This window comes from Mus caroli, unplaced genomic scaffold (genome assembly GCF_978045245.1).
Source record: "Mus caroli unplaced genomic scaffold, Mus_caroli_1 scaffold_14, whole genome shotgun sequence".
In the NCBI taxonomy this organism is placed as follows: domain Eukaryota; kingdom Metazoa; phylum Chordata; class Mammalia; order Rodentia; family Muridae; genus Mus; species Mus caroli.
The window spans coordinates 6135968-6163336 of NW_028227269.1; the positions used below are offsets into that span (position 1 = coordinate 6135968).

At 42.1% G+C, this 27369-nt stretch overlaps 1 protein-coding gene across 3 annotated transcripts in view; it reads left to right on the forward strand.

Annotated features, from left to right (window-relative positions):
• The first annotated feature begins 3439 nt into the window (after positions 1-3439).
• The window catches only part of Wdr35 (WD repeat domain 35), a 55442-nt gene continuing 31512 nt past the window's right edge, over positions 3440-27369 (forward strand). For 2 of the 3 annotated variants that reach the window (XM_085830196.1, XM_021178884.3), the window contains exons 1-12: positions 3440-3590; positions 4353-4470; positions 6777-6848; positions 8033-8125; positions 10431-10559; positions 12267-12400; positions 14869-15034; positions 15177-15322; positions 17021-17146; positions 19633-19818; positions 25147-25179; positions 25571-25631. In XM_085830196.1, coding sequence (XP_085686322.1) covers positions 3567-3590; positions 4353-4470; positions 6777-6848; positions 8033-8125; positions 10431-10559; positions 12267-12400; positions 14869-15034; positions 15177-15322; positions 17021-17146; positions 19633-19818; positions 25147-25179; positions 25571-25631 — 1288 coding nt within the window. In that variant the 5' untranslated portion in view covers positions 3440-3566. The remainder of the gene's footprint in view (positions 3591-4352; positions 4471-6776; positions 6849-8032; positions 8126-10430; positions 10560-12266; positions 12401-14868; positions 15035-15176; positions 15323-17020; positions 17147-19632; positions 19819-25146; positions 25180-25570; positions 25632-27369) is intronic. The other variant, XM_021178885.2, reaches the window with a different exon arrangement.

The window sequence follows — 27369 nt, forward strand, 5'->3', positions numbered from 1 at the left end:
ACTGTGTAAAACTCTCGCCTGGAAATGTGGAGGGCTTGATATATGCAATTCTCATTCTCTTGTCACGCTATCTGATGTTCCTGCTAAGACTCTGCCATGATAAATGCTTAACATTATTTGGTAAACAGTGTGAGGGGTTTCTGGAGAACCAGTATCGTTTTCCAAGGAGATAAATGTGTAGACCCTTGTTAAAAGCAAGCTTTAATGTCTCATAGCTATGACTGTGAAATCATTAATAAGATAGAGAGTGAAAAGTTTAATGTTTTTTATCTACTGATTGAGCCATTTAAGTTTAAATTGTTTATATTAGTAAGATGATCTTATTCATAAAACTTTAGGTCTATTTTCTCTTGGTCATATTTATAATACGAACCAGCCTTACTATCTATCAAGAGTGCACATTTTATGAAATATTTACACATACAAAGATAAACTAATTAAACTGAGAATTTAGAATTGTTTACTATTTTTTTTTTGCTGGAATATTATTAAAGCTACAATCAAGCGATTATAATACATGTACCTAAAAATAATTTACACAGACTAAGTGGATGTTATGTGACACTTTTAATTCATTAATGTCATAGAAATGAACAACTAAAGAGTACTGGCTATGAACTTATGGTGCTAAGATTTTTGCTAAGAGCAAAAATTTTGAATTCTATCATTTTGTTTTAGCATGCAATTGGCAAAATTACATATTTATAGAATTAGTATAATAAGTAACAAGTTATAATATTATCTTAAAAAATGTCAATAAGCCTGATTTTTCACTCAAAATATACTGAATGCATACACTTTTTAAGCATGGCTCATAACTTTTAGAACGAAACAATTCTGTAAATTTTGTGCTACTTGATCTGTTTTGGTTTGTATTGTTTTTAATATATTAAAAGTTCCCATCTTTCTACATTAATGGCATGGTTGATGTTTTTATGATTCTTGTTATATTTTCTATCAAGCATATTATGTTGAATGGAATGAATAATTTTTGAATATGTAACAGCTGAGAAACTGAAAGAATGAAATGGTGATACTCTTTCAATAATTTAATCTCATGCTGTTGAGGCATGAACTGTTAGTAAGTTCAGGGTAAATGGAAAGAAGTTCCTAAATAAAGCCGGTGGGGAAAATGTAATTACAGATGTGTGCATGTGCTTGAGCTAGTGTTTGTGCGCATGTGTGTGCTTATGTCTGTATGGGTGCACATGCACCACAGCACGTGTGGACGTGTGTGGACGGTTTGTTGGAATGGGTTCTCTCCTTCCACCACTGTGTTCTAGTGATCCAGTTGGTCATCAGGCTTGGAGGTGGGTGCCTCTGCCTGCCGAGCCATCTTGCCAGCCCCTCACTGTGACATTTTCAGAATCCCAATCATGTCTGGATATTATCTTCTGTCTCTTCTTGATAGCTGAATAATAATCCTCTGTGTATACATGCCACCTTTTAAAATTTTTATTTATTTGTATTGCATTGGTGTTTTGCCTGCATGTGTGTTTGTGTGGTGAGGGTGTCAGGTCCTCACACAACCTACATGTATGTCTGGAATTGTAGTTACAGACGGTTGTGAGCTGCCATGTGGTTGCTGGGTATTGAACCCGCACCTCTGGAAGAACAGTCAGTGCTCATAACCACTGAGCATTCTCTCTCCAGCCCCACATGCCACTTTTTTATTCATGAATGGACTGTGCCACTTGGCTATTGTAAATGGTGCGGTGTTAAACACAGGGGTACAGGCATCTCTATTTTATGTTGCTTCTGATTCTTTGGGTATGTACCTGATAGTGACATGGTTGGATAATATGGTAGATCTATCTTTAGGTTTTAGTTGTTGTTTGATTTTGAGGAACATCCACACGGAAATAAAAAACACTTGGACCCTTAACTTCTAGATGTGGTGAGACACTAGCCTGAAGTCAACGGATTCAAAGGTTGTGTACTTGTGGCAGGGAAGACTCGAGTGGGGAACTTAACACTTCTGTATGAAGTGCACACTAGGATAGATGAGCCAAGATTGACCGTTGCAGATTATGTTAAAAAGGAAAACCATAAATAACACAAAAATGGGTGAGAGCAAATACCTCCACGGGACTGGCTCCACCTGAATGTCTAGATTTGGGAACTTTGTTAACATCAGGATACCCCAAAGGACAATGGGGACATGGGAAAATGGCTCAGTGGGTGAAGTGCTTGCTGCAAACATGAGGGCCAGTGTTTGGATCCCCAGCACTCCTAGAAGCCTGGTTAGCTGTGCTGCACCTGTAACCCCAGTGTTGAGAGGGAATCAAGCGAGGCTGGAGTTGATTGGCGGGGCAGTCTCGCCCACACTGTAAGTTCCAAGGTTATGGAGATATCCTGCCTCAGAAAATGAGATGGCAAGTTATAGAAGATGGTACATGATGTGGGTCCACAGACATGCACACACGAGGGAAGAGGTACAAAAGTTAAGAGAAATATAGAGAAATCACTCTCTGGATAGAAAAGCTCTAACCCCTCACATATTTTGAAATGGGAGGGTACACCACAATATAGTTGTAGCTTTAATGACCCAAAGGTCATACTACTCCCATTACAAGGACCCTTGACATAATTTTTAAGGTGTTTTAAGGATTCTGTGTTGGCTAGTCCTATGTCAGCTTGATGCACAAACTAGAGTTATCTGAAAGGAGGGAACTTTACTGGAGAAAATGCTGTAAGGCATTTTTAAAAACTAGTTATTGATTGGGGAGGGCCATCCCTGGGCTGGTGGTTCTGGGTTCTATAAGAAAGCTCTCTATGGCCTTTGCATCTGTTCCTGCCTCCAGGTTGCTACTGTCCTGTTTGAGTTCCTGTGCTGACTTTCTTAGATTATGAACAGCAGTATGGACGTGTAAGCCAACTAAACCCTTTCAAGCTCCTCACCTTGCTTTTTGGTCATGGTGTTTTGTCGCAGCCATAGGGACCCTAACTAAGACAGATTCCAACGCAAAATAATAGTGCCCACTCCTAAATTGCTTCAGAGGGTTCTGTAGTTCCCTCAAAGAAGGCAGTCCTCAAAATGCACATCTGCACTGCCATTTATTATTTGTCCGATGGTGCCACCCTACTAAATGCAACAACTGGCTTTCAAGAATATTGGTCGGGGTCGGGTGGAGCGGTTAGAGAGAAAACACAGAACTTCTGAGACCTTTTTTTGGAAGGGGCTCCCTTTAGCTGACACACGACTATTAGCGTGATGTTGTAACACAGCGACCGGGGATGAAGGGACAGCGCTGGGAGCGATACGCATGACAGATCGCTAATCTGAGAGCAGAAAGGCTCAAAGCAGAGGCAGTTTAAAGAACCGATCAACTTCACCCCACACCAATTACACAGCCGCCCCATCGCCCGCGCAGGCGCACGACGACCAACACGGGGCGGGAGGCCACGCCGGAAGTTCTCTAAGCGCCCCGGATGCGACTGGGCCGCTGTGGTTGCCAGGCGACGGGAGCTTCTCCGATTCACCAGGGCTCGCAAAAGGAGGCGTAGAACCCGTTATATATTAGCGTGCCTTGACCGCTGTGGGTCGTCTTCTCCGAGTTCCCACGATGTTCTTCTACCTGAGCAAGAAAGTGAGTTTCTCCTGGGGACCGCCGTCGCGCCGCCTCCATTCCTGTCGCCCGCCGGTGCCTGCATTCTCCCGGGACTGCAGGCGGCTGCCAGGCAGCTTCTCCATCTTCCTGTCACCTATCTCCTCTCACAGGTCTCTGTGCCCCGGTAGTCCTTGGCAGAGCCAGCAGCTCTTTCTCAGGATTCTTCCACATTCCAGTCATGCCAAGTTTCTTTTCAGTGATAAAAAGTGATCACCGAGCGCTGGTGGTCTTTCCTCTGCTACTTGTTGATCCAGAAGATAGATTATGACAGTCTGTCCTAAGAGAGAAATATAAGTGTGGTGTGGGAAAGGAAGTAAGAGCAGCGATGCGGATTTATGTCTCAGTTCCCGCCTCAGTTCAGACACCCCCACCCCCTTCCCGCCCGCTTCCTTGGCTATCACCTTCCTTTATGTGCACTTCTTTACAGAATGCTAGGGCTCAGAACATTTAAGAAGACCACAGCCATTTTCATAATAGTTCATTTTGCTGCAGGGCATTATTGTTTCCCTCTCCATTTTCCATGCTCTTTTTTTTTGAGACAGGATATTGCTGTGTAGCCCAGGCCAGCTTCCAACTTGAGATCCTTCTGCCTCAGTCTCCTAAGTGCTGGGATTGGTAACATGGGCTACGACAAGTTCGGGCAGGTTTCATCTTGGAAGATGTTTGTCTGTCTATATCTCCTGACTGGAGATCCTCCAACTCCTTCGTGAAAGGCTAGCATCACTGTGATTCTTGTTACAGATTGCTGTTCCCAATAATGTGAAGCTGAAATGTATATCCTGGAACAAGGACCAAGGGTTCATAGCTTGTGGTGGTGAGGATGGATTACTGAAAGTTTTGAGACTAGAGACACAGACAGGTAAGTGATCATCATCAGAACAGATGTGTGAAATTGGTAGAAAGAAGTGGCTAGTGGATAGTGAGACCTGCTTATGGTATTTGTCATTATGAAGTTTTAATTTTTTAAAAGGGGTTTATTCTTATGGTATGGGTGTTTTGCCTGAATGTATTTTTATGGTGTCACATGCATGTAGTACCTGTGGGGGCCAGAAGAGGGCATGGATCTTTTCCTTTGTAACTAGCTACAGATGGTTTGTAGGTGCTGAGAACTGACCACTGGTTCTCTTCAAGAACAACACGTGTTCTAAACCACAGACCCATCTCTCAAGCCCCTCCTGTCACTGTTTCTGAGGCAGAGTCTTCTGAGACAGGCCTGAGAAGTTGCCATGTAGGACAGGCTAGTTGGCCTGAAAACTTCCATCTGTGTCTGCCTCCTGTGTCCTCTCTGAGATTACAGGCGCATGATCTGATCCCTGTGTTATGTATGAGTTTTGGGGCTCTGAGGTCAGGCCCTCACACTTGCACAGCAAGCTCTTTACTGACTGAGCCATCTCCCGAGGAGATGCCTTATTTATTGGCACAGCCTTTCATTAAGCCTTTCAGATCCAGCAGTTACTGGTAAAGTGGGTTTTTTTTTTTTTTGTAAGATATATATCTGTATTATCAGATTTTTGTTCTCATGCCAGCTTGATTGATTTTATTTCCACTTGATCTTTTAAAAAGTCTCTCTCTCTCTCTCTCTCTCTCTCTCTCTCTCTCTCTCCCTTCCCCCCACCTCTCTCTCTCACACACACACATTTGAGAACTGTTTTGGGGGGCATTTTCAAGATAAGGTTTCTCTGTGTAGCCCTGGGTTCCTGGAATTCACTCTGTAGACCAGGCCTGCCTAGAACTCAGAGATCTCTCTGCCTTTACCTCCTGAGTGCTGGGATTAAAGATGCATACTACCATACCAGAGCTAACATTTCTTACTCAGTGCAGTATCAGACCATGTGTTTATATTGTTGAGAAAGTTACTGAGACAGCAGCCAGATAATTAAAACTGGTGGTTTTAGAGAACACTTGAGGGATTTTTCTCTGTTTTGAGAATAAAGAATATTTTTTACAGTGTCTTTTAAAAAATGATTTATTTCTGTTTTATGTTCATTGGTGTTTTGCCCATATGTGTGTCTGTGTGACGGTGTCACATTCCCTGGAACTGGAGTTACAGATGTTTGTGAGATGCCATGTTGGCCCTGGGAATTGAGCCTGGGTCCTCTGAAAGAGCACCAGTGTTCTTAACACAGAGCCATCTTTTCAGCCCGCTCATAGTATCACAGAGAGCAGATTTCTTAAGGATTGAGTTTTATCATTCACATCTCTGCAAACCCCCAAGATTATCATAACATTTGTATATTTAAAATAAATGTTTTAAGTGCTGTTTTATGTCTAACACATTTTCTAAGTGACTATAAACTGTAAAGTTCTTGTAATTTCCTTCAAATATGTCATGCCTTTTCTTGTGGCTGTCACTGCAGCTCCATGTGTGGTCATCTCCCCCTGTGTCTGCACAGGTCCTCTTTTGGTTCCTGAAAGATACAGAGCCTTTTCTGTCGCTGTTTGCTATCCTAGGAGACCACCCACTCCTTGAATCTCTTTGCCATACGTGTCGTTTCAGCTGAGATGTTATTTCTTTAGAAAGCTGCCATGGTGCCCACTTCTCTCTAATTAACCAGCTGTTACTGTTTCTTATTTTGCCTCCACTTTCCCAAATTATAATTGCATGTATGTACTGTCTGACCCTCCCACTCCCATGGAATGCAAGCTTTCTGGAAGGAGAAAGGACTGTTTTGCTTATTTTATAGCCAGAATTTCCCATAGTGCCTAGACATAGTGTACATATCACCATTTGTTGAATGAATGAATAAATGAATGAATGAGTGCATGAATGACCATGGCATTCTGGGAAACAGTAAAAACTAGACTCTAACATCTTGGCTATTTAGTCCCTTATACATTTTTACAGATCTTAATTTATGTCTGTATGTTCATATTTCTACTTATGATCTCTTAGGAGAATATTAAGTAATGGTGGTTGCATATTTAATACATTGCGCTAAATCTTCCTGCACTTTGCTTTATTTTGATAGAACAATGTCTTGCAAGGCATCTGCACATTACTGCTCACCTTTACACCAGGAGAAAAATGAGTCAGAAGAAAGAACACTTAAAAACTCGTATAATATCTCACATAATCATACCCTTCTAATAACTCCCGATATGCCAAAATCTTGTACCCTTTTGCTTCTATATATTTAATCATAGACTTCTTTTTGATTGTTTTAGATGACTCAAAGCTGAGGGGTCTAGCCGCCCCTAGTAACCTTTCCATGAACCAAAATCTTGAAGGTCATAGTGGTGAGTCATTTAAGTTTTTGGTTTGTTTGTTTGTTGTTTTCTCTGTGTAGTCCTGGCCTATCCTGGGACTTGCTTTGTAGATCAGGCTGGCCTCGAACTCAGAGACATCCTGTGCCTCTATCCCCCACGTGCTGGAATTAGAGGCGTGTGCTACCACCACCTGACTTCATATAACTTCTTAATTAGTCATGTTTAAACAGCATTTAGACATTTAAGTCATCATCTACTTAACGGAGAAATGTCAAACGAACATGTAAAATTAAATACTATTATTTAAAATAATAATAGCATTGATAGTAATCATTTTTATTAAGCCATAATTCGTATGTCTGATATGATAATTGGGATATTATCTAATACTTTTACAAAAATTAAATATTATCTCTGATAAATCTGAAAAACCCTGGCTATTAATTTCTACATTATAAAATTGTGTTATCTGTCTGTGGAATTTTAAATAAATGTATTATCCTCTTAAAGGATCTGTTCTGTGATTCCAAGTTAAAGGAGACTAAAAGGGTAGAACGTAGGCGGGAGCCTAGAGTTGTAAAAGCAAGTGCGTCTTTGGGACACTTTGACAGTTGATATTTGAATGGACTGTATTAGATGATATTTATTCAGTGTTAATTTCTTATTTGTAGTATGGATTATAAAGAGGAAATACACACTAAAAGTATTTAGGATAAGAAAGTGAAATCAGTAGTTCTTAGAACCTAGAGGCCTAAGATGTACTCCAGGGTTTGGAACAGCATGGGAAATTGGCATGGGAGGGAAAGAGAAAATGAACGATGGGACACACAGACAGAGAGCAAACGAGCACCCCGAGGACAGTGTGGCCTCCTCAGGACGCTTTTCTCCTTGGGAGTCAGGCGGTTTGGTAGTCATGCTTTTATCTGTTCCACACGAGCTCTATGGCACTGCTGTTAGCTGGCTGTGAGAGGGGCTTTGAAGTGAGAGACAGAGGAACACATGGAAAAGGATTTTGCACTGTTGCAGAAAATTAGTAATATTAGTAATGGCATATCATGAAGTTTTTATACTCATATTTAAATTTTAATATTTAAGACTGACTATGCACAACGTATTGGTTTTTAATATCCTGTGTTCATTTACATAAAGATACAGCTTTGAAACAAATTATAGTCACCTTAGAGTTGCTGAATTGTTTTTCTTCTGTGTTCTAGGTGCTGTTCAAGTTGTAACGTGGAATGAGCAGTATCAGAAGTTGACTACCAGTGATCAAAATGGGCTCATCATTGTCTGGATGCTGTATAAAGGTACATTAGGAGAGCTACTTTAAGAAAGTATTTGACTCTGTGTGTGTCTGTGTGTGGACCTTGTGTATAGGAAGCCTTGGAAGTCACAATAGGGTGTCAGATCCACTGAAGCTGGTATTACTGGCCGTTGTGAGTTGCCTTATGGGATTGCTGGGAACTGAATGCTGGTCCTCTGCACGAGCAGCCAAGTCCTCTAATCCACTGAATCATCTCTCTGTGAATGTGAGAGTTATGCTAAGAATTTAAAGAATGTGTCATTTGTGCATATGTACATTCACCACACATATGGAGTCCAGAGGACAATTTGTGGGAGTTGGTTCTCTTCATCATGTGAGACCCTAGGATTTAACTAAGGTTGTCAGGTTTGACAGCGAGCACCTTTGACCCCTGAGCCATCTGTCTGGCTCAGGAGAGCTGCTTTGATTTTTTACAAACCAGAATCTGAGCACAGTATTTGGATGGAGAAATAGCATCTCTGCAATAGACCTGCAGCTAGGTCTAATAGCCTGTATCCTGCCTGCTTTTTGATCTGTTACCCGACATTAGGAAAGTGAATTAGGTGACTGTTGACATTGCCAGAATGAACTGAGACACTTAGAATAGTTTCCATATAAAATAACTCTCCCCCCCCCCCCAGATTTCCAATAAGAATTAATTCCTGTGTGGTCAGCTGGAGTTAATATTAGATAAAAACACATTTATGAAGAAATCAAAGGCAAGACTTCCTTTATTGCATTTCCTGTATTGGGCGAGTCAGCTTCCTTTTCTTTTGTGGATTTAGTTTATCTCATCCCTAAGGAATGGCTCACAGCTTGTGCCTCTTGTCTCCTAGAGAATTGGAGAAGGGGAGGGTGGGAGGGGAGAGGAAGAGAAAGATGAACTGAGATGCAGCTCTGTTGCTGGGAAAACAACTCAGAATGCACATTTTCTTAAGGCTGGGAAAGGCGCGTAGTTAAATATGAACACTTGTAAAAAGAGTCTGGATACCCTATTTACAAATTACTTTGTAAAGATTTACTTTCATTATGTGTGTGCCATCCGGTGGGAGCCCGTGTGTGAGCACAGGAGCCTGAGGAAGCCAGAGGTGTCATGTGCCTCTGCAGTTGGAGTTAAAGGCAGTTGTGCATGGGTGTTGGGAATTGAACTTGGGGTGTCTAAAGCGTGGTATACACTCTTAAGTGCTGGGCCGTCTGTCCAGCTTCCCATTTATAAATTTTTCAGTACAGAAATGTCATGTTGTACTTGAACTTTACTTTGAAATTTTGTGTGCCTCTGTGTGTGTGTTGTGTCTGCCCAACATGTCACAGTGTATGCGCAGAGATGAAGGACAATGTTTAAAAGTCATTTCTCTCCTGCAGTGTGAGTTCCAGGGATGTAGCACTGGTCCCCAGCCTGGGGGCAAGCACCCTAACCTGCTGAGTTATCTTCTGAAGCCATACTTGACAACTTCAAAAACAGGCTGCGTTTTAACTAATACTATGCTGTATTTCTAATCATAATTAATGTGATAATTAATCATCACAGGAGGTTATGCATAAATGTAAAGCTGTTTTTGTTATGTTTTTCTTCACTATCTGAATAGATCACCTAGTAGGAAAAGTTGAGTTTTTAGAAAAATTATCTATTTCAGCCCTGAAAAAGCAAATGCAATTTCATATCCTTAATTGATAAGAAGAAAGAAATATCAAACAAGTGAAGGATATTTGTCATATTTTCTATGATAATCTTGAAGCAGTTAGGGGTAATACTTAATCAGACTTTCGTTTGTGGTGATTTGAAGGCTTTGAAGTTAAATGCCTTAGGTTCTAGAACACTTTACAACTATTTATCCAAGAGTGTGTTTTAGGAAGTTAGCAACACCTCTCTCTCTCTCTCTCTCTCTCTCTCTCTCTCTCTCTCTCTCTCTCTCTCTCTCTCTTTCTCTCTCTGTCTCTTTCTCTCCCTCTCTCCCACTTTCCCTCCCTCCCTTCTTCCCAACCTGGGCTCAAACTTATGATCCTCCTGCCTCAGTCTTCTGAGTGCTATGATTAGTGCTATGCATGACAATGCCCAGAAAATATTATCAACCCTTAAGCACCATGTGATAAATGTGAAAGTTTTTCTTTTTTTCTTTTTTTAAATCAGGGTTTCTCTGTGTAGGCCTGGCTGTCCTGGAACTCACTCTGTAAACCAGGCTGACCTTGAACTCAGAGATCCTCCTGTCTCTGCCCCCTGAGTGCAGGGATTAAAGGTGTGTGTGAGTCACCTTCTCCTGGCCTAACTAATGTGAAGGTTTTGACTGTACTTTTTAAACTTGTGAACACAGGCTCTTGGTATGAGGAGATGATCAACAATCGCAACAAGTCCGTGGTTCGAAGCATGAGCTGGAATGCTGACGGACAGAAGATCTGCATCGTGTACGAAGATGGAGCTGTGATAGTCGGCTCAGTAGACGGTAATCCAGTCACTGGACATTGGCCTGAGACCAGGGGTTCCTGACTACCTTTAAAGATTTAAGTTAATTATCATTCTGACTGAAAAATAGACACTAAGCGTCTGTTATGTGACTATTATATGATTTGGTGACATTAGGAACCACCTTGTGATTTTAACCTCTGACCTGGAAGTATTTTCAAGACAAGTCTACTGTTTCACTTTCCTACAGTAGTACTGAAAACAGCTAAATCAATTTCTCAGTATCATTTTAATTATGGCCTTTATATAATTGATCTTCCTATTGGTTAGAAATGTAATGTATCATATTGTATAGAAATGTAGATTTTAGTTTCAAAACTATAAAATTAGAAAAATCTGTATTTCTAGTTGAACAGAATTATGCAGTTGTCATATTTTATAGCCTAAAATACCCATTTCTTTCAAATTCTAGTCCACAGTGAGATTGTGTCTTCTCTGAGTCTGCATCTTGGGTTTAATATAAAAAACATCCTTACGGGGCTGGTTTGGAATCACTGTGGTAGATTCACTTGTGTGCGCTCATTGTGTCACCCAGTGTGACTGAGAGCCCAGAAAGCTGTAACTGTAGCTTAGGAGTTCAAGGCACAACAGCGGGAAACTTTCCTGACCTGCATCAGAAGTGACCCTGAGTAATAGGCCGTCACCGGTCAGCAGCCAGTGGTACACCAGGGAAGGAACCTGCAGGAACATGCAGAAACACAACCAAAGGCAGATGGGGAGAGATCAGAGAGGACTTCCTGGAGGAGGAGATGCATGTGCTGACACAGGTGGGTAGGCTCAGGACCAAGGGATAGCTTTGGAGGAGAAAAAAAGAATTTCACAAAAGACACTGAGAGTAAACATCTTGGAGACAAAGGACTCTAAGCGTCATGGAAGAGAGTATCAAGAAGGAGAGCGTGGTCTGAAAAGACAGGACAAGAGTAGGATAGACCCATTGTCAGTTGGCCTCAGCATCAGGCAGTCATAGCCCCATACAGGATGCTTTATTGGAGCTGTGTGGTAGCAGGCAGACTGGAGTGACTTACAGTTGAGGGGACCACAAGGAAGTGAGACCTCAACACTGTAATAAAGTAAAAAATGTGGCTGGGAGGGACTGTAGAAATAGGGCAGTGCCAGGAGATTTAGGGTTGAGCGAAGGGGTTTGGTTTTGTTTGTTTTTATTCAAGGTGCTTAGGAGTTTGATGTATAATTAAACGTGTGTGAGCCAGGGCATGGAGAGAGGAGTTTAAAGAAGAGAGGTGAGGATCTCTCAGGAGAGCTTTGTAGAACTGGGAAGAGGTTGACCACAGGCTTGGATGGAGGCCTGGCCATAGAAGGGCTCATCCTGGAGCTGCCTTTCCCGCTGTGGTGGTGCAGCAGAAAGGTCCAGCTTGGGTTCCGTATGCTCTGGATGTTTGAAGGTGTGAGCAGATGAAGAGCTGCTTCTGAGAGAGCTTGTGTGTTTTCTACAGTAGATGACTCACTCATCTGACTGGGAGTAGAAGAGACAGTGTGAAACAGCTGCTACTGGAAAGGTCTCAGTGTTACACAGCTTATGAGTGCTAATAAATATTTATTGACTAAATTAATTGAGTGACTGAGTGAAGCTGTCCGGAATGTGAGAGAGCTTTAGGGAATCAATATTTGGAAGCAGTTGTTGGAGGATCACAGCTCTGAGCTGGTTATAACTGGCTCTGCTTTGTTTTAGGGAATCGGATTTGGGGGAAAGACCTGAAGGGAATTCAGCTGTGCCATGTGACCTGGTCTGCAGATAGTAAAATCCTACTTTTTGGAATGGCAAATGGAGAAATACACATTTATGATAATCAAGGAAATTTTATAGTAAGTGTATAGATTCATTATTGTATTAGGATACTTTTCTATGATTAGTTTAGATGTCATTTATATATGTTTGCCTTTTTTATGATAGTTACAATAGTTTGTAGACTTTGTCTTTAATTCAGTTTTAATTTTCTAATCATCTAAACAATTTTAAAAGTTAAAAGGCAAATCTTAGTTTTTTTGGGGGGTGTGGTATGGTGCTTTGAATGGGAATGCTCCCATGGCTCATCTATTGGAATGCTGGGTCTCGCATAGGTGGATCTGTTTGGGAAGGATTAGGAGGTGTGGCCTTGTCGGAGGAGGTATGTGACTGGGGGTGGACTTTAAGATTTCAAAAGCCCACACCAGCCCTATTCATATTCTCTCTCTCTCTCTCTCTCTCTCTCTCTCTCTCTCTCTCTCTCTCTCTCTCTCTCGTGCCTGGGGATCAGGATATAAAGCTCTCAGCTACTGCTCCAGTGCCATGCCTGTCTGCTTCCTGCTGTGATGATCATGGACTAACCCTTTAAAACTATGAAAAACTTTCAATCAAATATTTTTTTTTAAATAAGAGTTGCCTTGGGTCTGGACAGTGGTGGTGCACACCTTTAATTCCAGAATTCAGGAGGCAGAGGCAGAGGTAGAGATAGAGGTGCAGGCAGAGGCACAGACAGGTGGATCTCTGGATTTGAGGCCAGCTTGGTCTATAGAGCTAGTTCCAGAACAGCCAGGGCTACATAGAGAAACCCTGACTTGAAAAACCAAAAGAAAAAAAATTGTTTTGGTCATGATGTCTCGTCACAGCAACAAAGCACTAACCAAGGCAGGGGCGGGGCTAGCTGTTTTTGTTTTGAGAGAGGGTCTTGTGTAGACCAGACTGGAGCTTGCTGTATATCTGGATTTTGGCTTCTCCTGTCTCTGCCTCCAGAGTTGTAAGGTTTGTAGGAGCACACCTTCACCATACTCAGTCTTTTGCAGGTGCTAGGTCTAATGCAAGGCTTCCTGCCTGCCAGGCAAGCACTCTTCTAGCTCAGGGTTCATTGCTTTAAGGTGAATTAATGTAGCAGAGTGCAGCCTTTAGGCCTGATTTCCTATTGCTGGATGGGTCATGATGGCGGAGCATTGAAGCCGAAGGGTAATGAGAAGGATAACATTGTTGTGTACGTTTCTCTTTAGATTCGAATGTGCCACTACTACTCCAGAGTAGTCTTGAGGTGCCTGGATCAAAGTTTTTATGCAGGGTACTCAAGATATTTTTGTAGCAACTAGAGCTTGTTTGTGAAAAGAATTGTAATTGATTTAATATATAAGGGAGAAAAATCAGTTTCTAGAAAGAAGGTCAAATTGAGCAGGTATGGTGGTTAGTGTTGCTTGTCAGCCTGGTCAACCATCAACTAGGAGACAAACTTCAGGGCAGTCCTGAGAAGGAGTATAGAGATTAAGGTTAGCCCACAGGAGAGTCTCAGAGGGATTGATTGTGCTCATGGATGTGGGAAGATCATTCCCTGTGCTAACGTCTCTCTCTCTCTCTCTCTCTCTCTCTCTCTCTCTCTCTCTCTCTCTCACACACACACACACACACACACACACACACACACACACACACACAAACAGACCTGCTGCCTTCTGACTGTAAGTGCTTAGAGTTCCTGTTGCTTTTACCTTCCTGCTGTGCTGAACTCCCTTGAGCTATGAGCTAAACTGTGCCTCTTCCCACAGATTACTTTGTCAGGGTATTTATCACAAGAACTGGAAAGGAAACAGACAGTGAGCTTGGCCAGCATGATCTGGAGAAAGTTCTGGCTTTGAGAGGTGGAGCCATGATAGATTTCTTACGTAGTCTTGTTTGTAAGAAGAATTACATCTCTTAGTTCACTCCCTGGTGGAAGTAAAACTGTTCTCCCCTCCCCTCCCCTCCCCTTCCCCTCCCCTTCCCCTTCCCCTTCCTTCCTTCCTTCCTTCCTTCCTTCCTTCCTTCCTTCCTTCCTTCCTTCCTTCCTTCCTTCCTTCCTTCCTTTCTTTTGAGACATGATCTCACTCCACGGCCCAGGCTGGCCTTGAATGCATGAACTTCTACTGTCATCTGTATCTCATTAAAAACTCTGAGTGTGACTGTAGGGTTTTTTTGTTTTTTTTTTTAATTATATTTTGAGATTAGATCTCCCTATGTTGTTGAGTCTGACCTTGTAGTTGCTATGTAGCCCAGGCTTGCCTCATCCTTGAGATCTTCTTGCCTCAGTGTCTGGAGTTCTGGGATAACAAGCACACACCAGACGTATCTCTCTGTTTCTGTCCTTATTTTATACATGGGGAAAGATGGAAAGTCAGAGAAGTAATTTATCCAGGTTCGGTGAACCAGCAAGTCCTGAAGCTTGAGTCTCTAGGGAGACTACAAGTCCATCCTTACTGATCGTCCTTCAATACTTGTGCAAATTAAATTGCCATTTTAGAATGCACTTACTAAGTCTCAGCTAACCACTTCTACCTAGATGAAAATGAAACTGAATTGCTTGGTGAACGTCACTGGAGCGATCAGTATTGCTGGGATTCACTGGTACCATGGCACTGAAGGCTATGTGGAGCCCGATTGCCCTTGCCTGGCAATTTGTTTTGACAATGGGAGATGCCAAATAATGCGGCATGAGAATGACCAAAGTAAGTAATCTTTGTTTTCTAAGTTGGAGAAGTTTAAAAATATTTTGAAAATTATTCTTAAGACTTTCAGTTTTCTAGGCTAAGTTATGATCCAGCTGCCACATTCGCGATCTTCCCCGCCCCCACCCCCCACCCCCGCCAGACCCGGTTTTGATCGACACGGGCATGTATGTGGTTGGCATCCAGTGGAACCACATCGGCAGTGTGTTAGCTGTGGCCGGCTCCCAGAAAGTAGTCACTCAGGACAAGGATATCAACATCGTGCAGTTCTACACACCGTTTGGTGAGGTAAGCGTGTTCAGAACCTGTCTTCCCATTTCCAGGAGGCACAGCCGTAATCAGGGAAAAGGAGCAGAAAGTCCAGGTCACCACACCTTCTCTGAGGGACATTTGAGCAGCAGTTTCCAGATAGCAAGCATGTGTCTAAGTTGTGTTTTGTAAGATTTTATTATAGTTACCATTTTATAATCTGTAAGTTTAGAAATCTAAACTTTTTTATTTTTTTGGTTTTTCGAGACAGAATTTCTCTGGCTGTCCTGGAACTCACTCTGTAGACCAGGCTAGCCTCGAACTCAGAAATCCGCCTGCCTCTGCCTTCTGAGTGCTGGGATTAAAGGTGTGCGCCACTACCGCCTGGCTAGAAATCTAAACATTTGACACAGGAAATGAAAGACTCCGAGAGGAGCCCCTTGCTCAGGCCTCAGGACAATAGCGGACACCCAAGAACTCACGATAGACCAAGTTTGATGCAAACCACATGAGGCTTTATTCAGGGAAAGCCAGAGCTCTGGGGATGACTCATATCCCACGCAGGGGTAGAGGAGTCGACCTCGAGGGGAAAGAGGTCCCAGTTTTTATAGGCCCTCAGGGGAGAAAGGAGAAGGGGGGGAGTAGGGGATTTCCAGATCTAAACAATGTCTATTCTCAAGAAATGGGTATGGGAGGGGTACAAGGAAAGAGTCTGGTGCAGGTGTAGCAACTCCGGATTGGCCCAGCTGTGGTTGCTGGGGAGATTTTCTGACTCTTTCTCAACAACCAATATCACAAACACCTGGCAATGGGCTTCATCAGTGGGCACACACATGGGTTCAAGGAACGGTCAAAACATTGGCAGACACACAGGTTCAAGGAGTGGCCAGAGCATTGTGCACCTCTATTTTTCTAAATCAGTGAAGCTAGTTCTGCTAACAGTGCTATCTTGCCAATTTCAGGGCTTCTGTGACTTTTTACATTCTGTCAGGATCTTTCAGAAACTGCCATGAAATAGCTATTGAGGATATTTTCTCTGTGACCCAAATGTCTCGCTCTTTTTTTAAGATTAATTTTTTTATTATTATAAATAAGTACACTGTAGTTGTCTTTAGATGCACCAGAATAGGGCGTCAGATCTCATTACGGGTGGTTATGAGCCACCATGTGGTTGCTGGGATTTGAACTCAGGACCTTCAGAAGAGCAGTCAGTGCTCTTACCTGCTGAGCCATCTCACCAGCCCAAATGTCTCTTTTAAATCACTAACTTGATTAGTATTTTAGTATAATGCATTTACTTTATGTTCATATTTCTGGGTTTTAATATGATACTTTAAGTGTCTTTGGGTATTAAACAAATACCTGCCAGTCCTTCTAAACTTTCCATCGTTATAATTTATTGTGAAGCGATCTATTTGTTTTCCCTTTGAGACAGATTCTCACTATATGGCCCTGGCTATCCTGGAACTCGCTATGTACACCAGGCTGGTCTCAAACAGAAATCCACCTGACTCTGCTTTCTGAGTGTTAGGATGAAAGGTGACTACTGCCATATTTGGCATGATTTGTAGGAAACCTATCACAAATGATAGATACTAATATGTAAGCATTGTTTTCATTAATACATTATCTTACTCAGTGATATTATTAATACATTTAATTTTTAGAATTTTCTGGAGTAGTATTGGCACATTCGAATCTTCTATGTTTGTTATAATAATTTCTATTTCCCCCCAGCATCTGGGTACTTTGAAAGTTCCAGGAAAGCAGATGTGTTCCCTGTCTTGGGAAGGAGGTGGACTGAAGATCGCTCTAGCTGTTGACTCCTTTATATATTTTGCAAATATTCGACCTGATTATAAGGTATTAAGATCAGTTATAAAATAGTGGGGTTTTTGTTTGTTTTTTTTTAACTAAACCTGTTGCAGCTTTTTAAACAAGAAACTAGTAAAATGTGTATGAAGCTCTTAAAAGCAGCAGCTTTTTCTTGAATTGGTTAAAATGGCTTTAAGAGTCAAGATCTCTCTGGAAACAGATGGCGCACTCACAGGAGTAACAGAAGACCTTATTCCAGGGTATGGCTGACGTGAAAGGAAGAGCAAAGGAGATAAAGCAGACACTGGGGCTTAGCAGATCCCAGATGCCATCTGCAGCCCTGGGCTCACGGAGCAAGGCAGGGGAACAGTGTTCCTGGAACCCATGAGCGGAGGCCAAGGCTGCCAGGCAGGAGGATTAGGGAATAAACATTCCTCTTCTTCCTCTTTCTTGTGCCTTCTAATGGACAAACCCCAAAGGAACCACAGCGCAGAGCAGCCCATGGATGGAGTTCACAGAAATCACGCTCCTTCCCGAAAGGCCTGGGGAAGGCAGGAGAAGGTCTGAGTGGATCAGAGGAGGAAAATGAGATAAACAGTAGACGATTGATCTAAAACAAGCTTGGGGTCATTTATTTTATGAAAAGTATTGTGCAATCTAGGAGTAGTGGCTCATGCCTATATTATCATCTCCTGGGAGATGAAGGCAGAGGGGTTGTGAGTTTGAGAGCAACCTGCAAAATATAATGAGAGTCTACTGAAACAACCCAAGGGTTCAGAGGTTAGAATGCGACTTAGAGGTGGAGCCTATGCATAAGGCCCTGGGGTTGATCACGGCACAGTACAGCACACACAGTACACAGCACACACAGCTCAGCATAGTACAGCATACGAGAGTGGGAGAGAAGAGGGAAGGGGGACCTGCTTTTATGTATTGCATAGCACAGCATAGCAGAGTGGGGGGGACCAGAGGGGGGAGAGGGACCTGCTCTTATGTATTTAATGTTTAAAGGTCAAAACACCTTGGATAAATGGCTGGTTCTAGAACTAGGATAGAGAAAATGTAAGATATGCACGGAGCATCTTACAGTGCTAGGCAACCAGGAAGTGTTCTGATGGAAAAGGTTGTCATAGACAGCCCACCATAGCTTACAGCAGCCAGAATGGACTGTGGTCAGTGTATGTATGTGAGGAATAAAAAGAAGCAATGTAGCTTTCAATGATAGCACATTATAAAAGGAGAGTGTCTGAGTAGATATGGATGTATATTTGAGTAAAAATAAATGGAAGGAAATAAACAGATCTTTCTTACAGAAGTATTCCAAATTTCATGCTGCCTCTCTAGGAGGTGGAGTCTCCCATTCTTCTAGCTTGGAAAGAGAGAAAAAAGGGAGCTTTCCAGTGGCAAAGCTGGCAAACTGCACTCTGGCCACGTGAAGAGGGTTGTCATCCTCCATGATGTCACGTGGAGGTCAGAGACCCTTCATATGCATAAAGGGAGCACTCCAGTTCAGTGGCATCTCTCTACACGCCAGTAACTATGTAAGCACGGGAAAATAAGCCTCTTTCCTTGCTGAGATCAAATGCAGCGGACTGAGAAACCATGATAGCACAAAGGAGCTGAGGGAGACATGACAGCAGAAGATAATGTAGCTGCCGTGAGATTCTGGGATCTCAGAGGACATTAGGGCAAAGCTAGTGACGAGCGTGCAGTCTAGTGTTCCAGGTTGTAACAAATATGTCATAGTCATGTATGATGTTAAGGACAGGGAAATGGAGGAGGGGTGTTTGGGAACTTCGTGTCTTTATAACATTTTTGTAAATCTAAAGTCTTTGAAAGCCAAAGTTGATGTTAGTGGGTGGTATGAGAGTCAAACATGACTGACCTCCTTTTAGTGATAACATTAACATAGTGCTGACTGCGAGTGCAGCATATTCAAGACTCCGTGAGTGTCCTGGCATACTAGACAGAGGGAGGCTGTGAGTGTACACGCTGTGTTCCCAGTGGGCTCTGTGATGCAGACATTCAGTGAACAGTTGTAGCCAAAAGACCTGATCATGATTATTCCTCAGGAAGTGTTGGGGGTGAGACTTCTATATATTTTTTTGGATAAGATGTAGAGAGATAAAAAACATTCTGGAAAAAAAACCCCCAACAACTCAGGATCAGGGAAAAGACAGGATCTGTTTTGAATTTTGTCTCGGAGATACAGAATTCACGCTTGATAGCAGGTGATCCTTTCTGGACCACCCCAAAGCAGGGATTAACTATTGAAAATTTTTACTCCTGAAGCTTAACCTTTACAAATTAACAAAAGTTAGACAGCTAAGTTTATTTTTGTAGAACGATCTTTTAAAAATGTCTTTTATTATGATGTTTAGATTTTTTTCAATAGGATCTATTTTTTTTAGCCCTGATAACTGCAACTGTTACACTATTTTGAAAATAAAAATAATGTGATTTTTCTTCCCCTAACTAACTAGTCTATCTTTTTTTCCTCCCCATGTGTGTGCCTCCCCTGTCTCCATCCTTAGTGGGGCTACTGTTCCAACACGGTGGTTTATGCGTACACCAGACCTGATCGTCCCGAATACTGTGTTGTGTTCTGGGACACAAAAAACAGTGAGAAATACGTTAAATATGTGAAGAGCCTCATTTCTATCACCACTTGTGGAGATTTCTGCATTTTGGCTACAAAAGCTGATGAGAATCACCCTCAGGTAGGGAGCCTTTGGTATCCGAAGTTTCTGCTGTGTTGTTAGCATTGAACAGAGCTGGGGCTCTACTTGCTGGCCTTCTCAACCACGGGCACTGGAGGGGACAGAACACTGGCTCTCCTGGATGTCTGTCTGAGCCTGTTTCTATATTCTCTGATTCTTTCTCCCTATCAGCGAGACATTGGCAGTTCATGCTAACTTCTTCCACACTGAAGCTTTTTGCCTCTGAAGTATGCCATGAGTGAAAAATGGTTATCTGATACCTAGCAGAAATACTGATGGAGTTACATGAGTAGCTTTTGACTTGGATACATGTTTTAATTTAGAGATATAGTGCCTTAAAAAGTAATCTCATAGCACAAAATCAAAATATTAATAAATAATGTGTTTTTTAAAAAAGGATGCTAACAATTTGAGAAATTGCAAAAGTATGTATTTGAAAAGAAGACTACCAGTGTCTTTGGCTGGGTTATGAACAGAGATTTTGTTAAAGGTGGTTGTTTGAACAGCCCCACTTGACTTTTTTTTTTTTTTCCTGAAACAAACTGAAGCAGCAGTACAGGTATTTTTCAAGAAAGCTACAGGCCCAAAGGGGAAAGAGAGGTCAGGGAATCAGGGGGTGGAGCCCGGAGAGCAGGAGAGCCGGGGAGGTCAGGTCAACAGGCTAAGAAGGGCGTTCGTGGACTGCGGTTGAGGAAAGACAGTTTACGAGTACCAGAGGTGATGTGAGCAAGAAAACAGACAAAAACCACAAAAGAGACACAGGAACAAGCAAGTTCCCAGGTCTCCCTCTAGACAGAGCCCACAGGGAATGGTCTTGCTGCCATCTGCCAAGACTGAGGGTTGGTCAACATGTAAGACTTTTAAAAATAAGGGCTGGAGAAAAGGCTCAGTGGTTAAGAGCACTGGCTGCTGTTCTAGAGGACCTACATTGACTCTTAACACCTACACGGTGGCTAACAACAGCCTGTATCTTCACTTCTAGGGGATCCAATACCCTCCTGTGGGCTCTATGGGCACTGCATGTTTATGAAGCACAAACATACATGTAGACAAAACATCCATACATGTAAGATAAATATATGTATATACACACATATTTGTGTATGTGCCCCCCCAACAAATATATATATAAAATAACAATTGATGAAAATAGAGGCCAGAAATTTAAAAGCAAGCAAGGAGGGGTATATGGGAAGGTTTGGAGGGAAGGGAGAAATGACATACAGTCATTATAGTCATCTCAAAAATGAACACTAAAAATATTAAACCTGAGAACCATAACTAGAGTTATAGAAAAAAATCTTTTTACATTTATTTAAAGTGCGTGTGTACTCTCATGGTACATCACACATGTGTCTGTGAGAGGACACATTTCAGGAGTCTGTTCTCTCTCCTTCCACTATGTAGGTTTCAAGGATTGAACTCGGGTCTCAGGTTGGCAGCAAGCCCCTTTACTTGATGAGCCATATTACAAGCCTCAGACTTTGATCTGAAAAGGAAAGGAAAGGAAAGGAAAGGAAAGGAAAGGAAAGGAAAGGAAAGGAAAGGAAAGAAGGAAAGGAAAGGAAAGAAAAAGGGAAAAGGGAAAAGGGAAAAGGGAAAAGGGAAAAGGGAAAAAAGGGAAAAGGGAAAAGGGAAACAGGGAAAAAAAGGGAAAAAAAGGGGAAAAGGGGGAAAAAAGGGAAAAGGAAAAGGAAAGGAAAAGGAAAAGGAAGGAAAGGAAAGGGAAAAAAGGGAAAAGGGAAAAGGGGGAAAAGGAAAAGGAAAAAAAAAAGAGTTTCTGTGCTGAAGGCCTGGCTGACAGGGACAGACTGCTGAAAGTCAGGCGGGTATTGGCATTAACCTCTACTCACTACCCTCCTGGGTCCTTCCCTGTTCTCCTGCGTGGTTCCCAGAGCACAGGCAGCTGAGCTCCCGGTTCTGAGGTAGTAGGTTGGGCAGTTTCAGCAGAAAGGACTACATACAAATTGAGAATCTCTTAAAACAGCTCTACCCAACCCCTCACAGTAAGCTCATGGTGGGTGAGGCCCACAGGTGTTGAAGTAGGTAACAGAGTTTTAGCATCTTGTTCCTAAGTATAGCAGTTGGAAAGGCAGCACAGATGTTTGGGGAAGCATCCAATGTAGCAAGAAATGCCAAATATAAACACAAGTAGAAAAGAACTAGGGGTTGGGGAGACATAGGCTAGGAGGGGGCAGTTAAAGTAATTTGGTTGTCTGTTTGTTTTTTTGTTTTCTTTTGCTTTTTGTTTTTTTGAGACAGGATTTCTCTAGGCAGACTTGTCTTTTATGGAACTCACTATGTAGACCAGCCTGGTGTCAAACTCCTTGAGATCCTCAGGTTGCTTGTCCCTGAGTGCTGGGATTATAGGTGCATGACAGCATGCATGTGTGTCTGCTTGTCTGTGCACCACAAGCATGCCGGTGCCAATAGAGTCCAGTAGAGGGTGTCTGGACCCCTGGAAATGGTGTTATGGGTGGGTGCTGGGAACTGAACCCTGGCCCTCTGCAAGAGCTGCAGCTGCTCCTGGCCATTGCTCCAGCCCAGGGAGAGCAATTCAAAAGCACCATTGTCTCAGAACAGTCATTGTCTATTCTCACACAGGCCAGAGACTTCCACCCATAGAGCAAGAAAGGGACGTATAGAAAAGGAGAGATTTGGGAATTACAAAGATGATAATCTCATTGAAAAGTTTGCCAGGAAGACTGGACAATAAAGGGAAGGAAACAGTAAGGAACTAAAAAGACAAGGAAATGGCAAAAAGAGAGAATGAAAGCTTACGATTTGAACACTAGTCACTAAAGAGTGAATAGGCAAATGGAGTCTGGGGGTTGGGGGCTGGCCCAGAGGGTAAGCCATGCTTTGCAAGCGTGAGGAGGAAGATAGGATCCCCGACACACACATAGAAGCTGGGAGCCAGGACAGTGCACCTGTCCTCTTTGTACTGGGAGGTCAGAGAGGAAGTCCCTGGGGCTAACTGACTGGCCAGAGCGGCCGAATCAGCCAGCGCTCCTGCCTCAGTAAACAAAGTGCGCCATGACAAGGAAGTCAACTTCCACATGCATGTGCACAAACATGCACCTCCACCTGTGAGCACACACACAGATGCACACTCCAGATGGAGGAGGGAGGGAGGGAGGGAGGAAGGGAAGGAAGGAAGGAAGGAAGGAAGGAAGGAAGGAAGGAAGGAAGGAAGGAAGGAAGGAGAGAGGGAGAAAGAGAACAAAAAAGCAAAATTCCCTTGAGATTTTCCATGAGAAGAAACCTAGCTCAGTGACTAAAAATGTTTCCACATTGTGAACATCATTGTGAGCTTCAGAACACTGGGGATTAAACTGACACAACACAACACAACACACCCACAAACCCACCATGCCCCCTCACCCACCGCTTTTCAAGAGAAAGCAGATTTCTTTTTTTAACTTCTTTTTATTTATTTATTTATTTTATTTATTCATTATATGTAAGTACACTGTCGCTGTCTTCAGACACTCCAGAAGAGGGAGTCAGATTTCGTTACAGATGGTTATGAGCCATCATGTGGTTGCTGGGATTTGAACTCTGGACCTTTGGAAGAGCAGTCGGGTGCTTTTACCCACTGAGCCACCTCACCAGCCCCGAAAGCAGATTTCATAAGATGAGACCTTAGGGTGGCATTCAGCTCATCATCAGCTTGGAGAATTGCCCTCAAAATTCCGAGGGAAAATGCTTCTCTGTGTAGGCTTTCTCGTCGTAAACAAACTTTTTACATGTGCAGTTTACTTTTTACATGTGCAAGATCACCAACACTTTTCCTCCCAAACTTACCTAACTTAGGGAGTTATTTCATGATAAAGGCCCAAGATAGGAATAAACCAAGAGAGAGGAGAAACCCCGGAAGCCCCAGCCCTGTGGTGAAGAGTGTAGCAGCTGACCACTGAGAGGCATATCTGGGGACTCCAGTGAGAGGACAGGCTCCAAGAGAAAGCAGGGTGCATTTAGTCAGTCCATTGCCTTCTCTCAGATCTCCTGAGAGAAGATATGCTTAGTTGGGGCAGAGTTGGAGATTCAAGTTAGTAATAAATATGTTTCCACATTGTGGAAGCATTTAGAAAAATTCCAAACCATAACCTTGAAACCTGTGTATGTTAACAAAGACAGTACAGTATGCCTAAAACAGAAGTCACAGTATGGTGGAGGGATCGCTGTGAAAGTCTTTGTGTGGTTAAAATGGTGTGATCACTGAGGCTTCACACTTCAGAAGCTCCTACCAAAGCTATGTTCAAAGCAAAAAGAAATGGTCACTGAAGTGTGCATGTGCAGCAGGGGACTGGGAAGGAGGATGGAGAGAGTGAAGGGCCTTCAATCCACAGTGGGAAAGCAATGAGTAACGTCTGAGGCCGAACAGAGCAAGCGGGAGCACTGGGAATGTGCTACCTGGAAGTGGTCCATGGGGCTCCTGCCTGTAATTCTACTTAGGAGGCTGTGGCAGCTGCAGCAGAAGGTTGTCAGGGTTCAAGGCCAGGGTCAGTTACAAGGTGAAGTCTTGTCTCAAAAAACACTGGAAAGGAAGACCCAACCGTCATCCATCAAACAAAAAGCATGCTGCTTAGAGCTGGGACGTAAGTAACAGAAGGAAGCATTAGAGCAGTGGCTGTCAGCCTGTGGGTCAAGACCCCTTGGGGGTAGAACAGCCCTCTCACAAGGGTCACATATCAGATACGTATATTACAATTCATAATAGTAGCAAAACTTCAGTTCTGAAGTGGCCATGAAAATAATTGTATGCTTGGGGTCACCACAGCACGAGGAACTGTGTTAAAGGGCTGAGAACCACTACAGTATGGAGTAGGAAGCGAGGAGCTTGCCAGAGTTTTATTTTATTATTTTATTTTTTTTAAGAAATCCTGCGCATTATTTGATTCTGGAAACTTATAAACTGATGTGATTGTTAAGCAGAAAAGTTAAAAGCACATTTTTGTGTTATGCTAAGGCAACAGGTAAGCCTATTTTAAGTAGTAGATGGAAAGAATTTAGTGTATTATCACTAAGTTTACTTTTATAAAGTTAAACAAGATTTAAGGCATTGATAGGAAACTATATAGCTAACACACAGAATTTATATTAAATTACTGAGCTTGTTAGGAAAACATTCAAGTAAAACAGTATTGCCAGTACATGACTCAATAACTAATAGTTAAGATGAAATTTCCAACTTAGAACAGTGTAGTGTAAAATGTACATTGTGTTTTTCTTAATATCAGTCATGATTGTTTGGATATAAGCCATTGCTACTGAATTAATTGCGTTTTTCTGAATTTCTCATACCATTCATATATTGCTTCAAAGGAGGAGAATGAAATGGAGACATTTGGTGCAACGGTAACAAACTACTTTGGCTTCTGCGTGGCTGGGATAGATGGGGAGGTGTGTGTTAAGGTGCTATAGCATCTGGGTGTTTAGACGTGTAAATGATGGACGTGGCTGGACCACTTGCCTTGTGCTCTCCTAAAACTCTAAAACTGTGGTGCTTGTTAGAGTGGGAAATCGGCGGCCTTGATATAGCTCATGGTTTGTAATAGTCAGTGCTGTAGATCTTTCCTCTCGTCTGCTTTTCTTTGTACCGAAGTTTTATCAGTCATTTCCAGGTTAGTGATACTTGAGAAAGATAAGCATGATATGTGAATTACATGTCCTTACTGTTCACAAGCAAGAACTCTGATATTCTTAGAAGAATTCTGATATTCCTTTTTTTTCTTTTATCTGTTTACAGTTTGTGCTTGTTCTTTGCAATTCTATTGGCACACCCTTGGACCCTAAATACATTGATCTTGGTAAGAAAATGTTAATATTTATTTCCTCTCTGATGGGGTTTTGTTTATAACAGTAACTATAAAAATCCCAAAAGGTGGAGGTATGACTTATTGGGTCGGAATGTTTGATATTAAAGCAAGAGGGCATGGGTTCAAATCCCCAACCACCCACACAAAATCTGGGCCTGACCACACATGCCTGTAACCCCAGCATTGGGGGATTGAGATATGTAAATCTCAGAAACTCACTGGCCAGACTGCCTAGCTGAAACAACTTAAGGTTCAGTGAAAGGCGGTGTCTCAAACAATAAGGTGGATAATGGTAGGAAGAGATACCCAACATCCTTCTTTGGCCTCTGTGTGAGCACTCATGAGTGGACACACCTAAACATGAATGTGCATCTGGATCACATATTGTCCCACCTCTGCTAATGGTATTAATTAGAATGATATTTTCTAGATAAGAATGACCACGAGTAGTACCAGTTGATACCTGTTTTCATGATAGGCTTACCAATGCTTCCTTTCACTCTGAAAGCATCCTGGTTAAAACAGTAACCTGTAAGGGAGGCTATTGAGTCTAAAATCCACAACAATTTCATAATTGCCACATTGCCACCATTTGTCTACATAATTGTATAGGAATTGGCATGCAATGCAAGGTTAGTATGTAATAAACAGGGTTGTAGAAAGAATTTTGCTCTTAAACCACTTTTATTATTAATAAACTGCTTGTAAATACTTCTCTCCCATAAAAACACTTTAGCTGCATAGAAGGTAGGCTTGCTTTTTCCAGTGCTTTCTAATGAAACCAATCTATTAATAGAGAAAGTCTTAAAACATCCCCCACTTCTTTTTCTGAGGACGTTTGTGACTCTCGCTGCTCCCTTCCCTCTGCCCCACAGAGATAACAGTGGCTCTCTGGGGAGTTTTAAGCCTTGTTATAAGAAACTTATTTAAAACCATTAAAATATTTTCTGCCATTGCAGATTCCAGAATTAATGTCTCTCTTATAAAATGTACTGCTATATATTAGAAATGGTGACAAAAATAATTAAGTCAAAAACAGTTGAGAACCCACTGTATTATTTTCTGACTCCGATAAACTAGTCATTTATTTTCAGATTAGATATTGAATCTTAAAATCATGTTAGTGGGAATGGAGAGATAGTTAAATGGCTAAGAGCATTTGTTGCTCTTGGAGAGGGTCCTGGTTCAATTCTCAGTACTTACATGGTGGCTCACAATGGTCTGTGACTCCAGTTGTGGGAATCGAGCAACCTTTTCTGACTTTCCTGGATATCAGGCATGCATGTGGTATGCATATAGAGATACAAGCATAACATTCATACACATAAAATAAGATTGATCCTAAAAACAAAGTGGTATGTCTCTTAAATGCATTTTGCTGAGGTCTGGTTAAAACAAATGGTTGTTAAAGACGTAATGGCCTCATGTTTAGGTTTTAGTAACTCATTGCGATATATTTAACCTCTTGTCTACATGCATTGTTGCATAAGTATGTTTATATACACGTGTGCATATTTATATGTATACATATACACATGCATATATACATATGCTAAATTCCCTGTTAGTAAAATGCTTATAATTATTACAGATGTGTCATGTGAGTATATTTGTTATTTCTAGAAGTATTACATCCTTTTTTTGTGTGTGGTGTGTGGTGTGTGGTGTATGGTGTGTGTGTGTGCTCAATAGCAAGAGTCCTTACCTACTGAGCCATTTCCCTGAATCA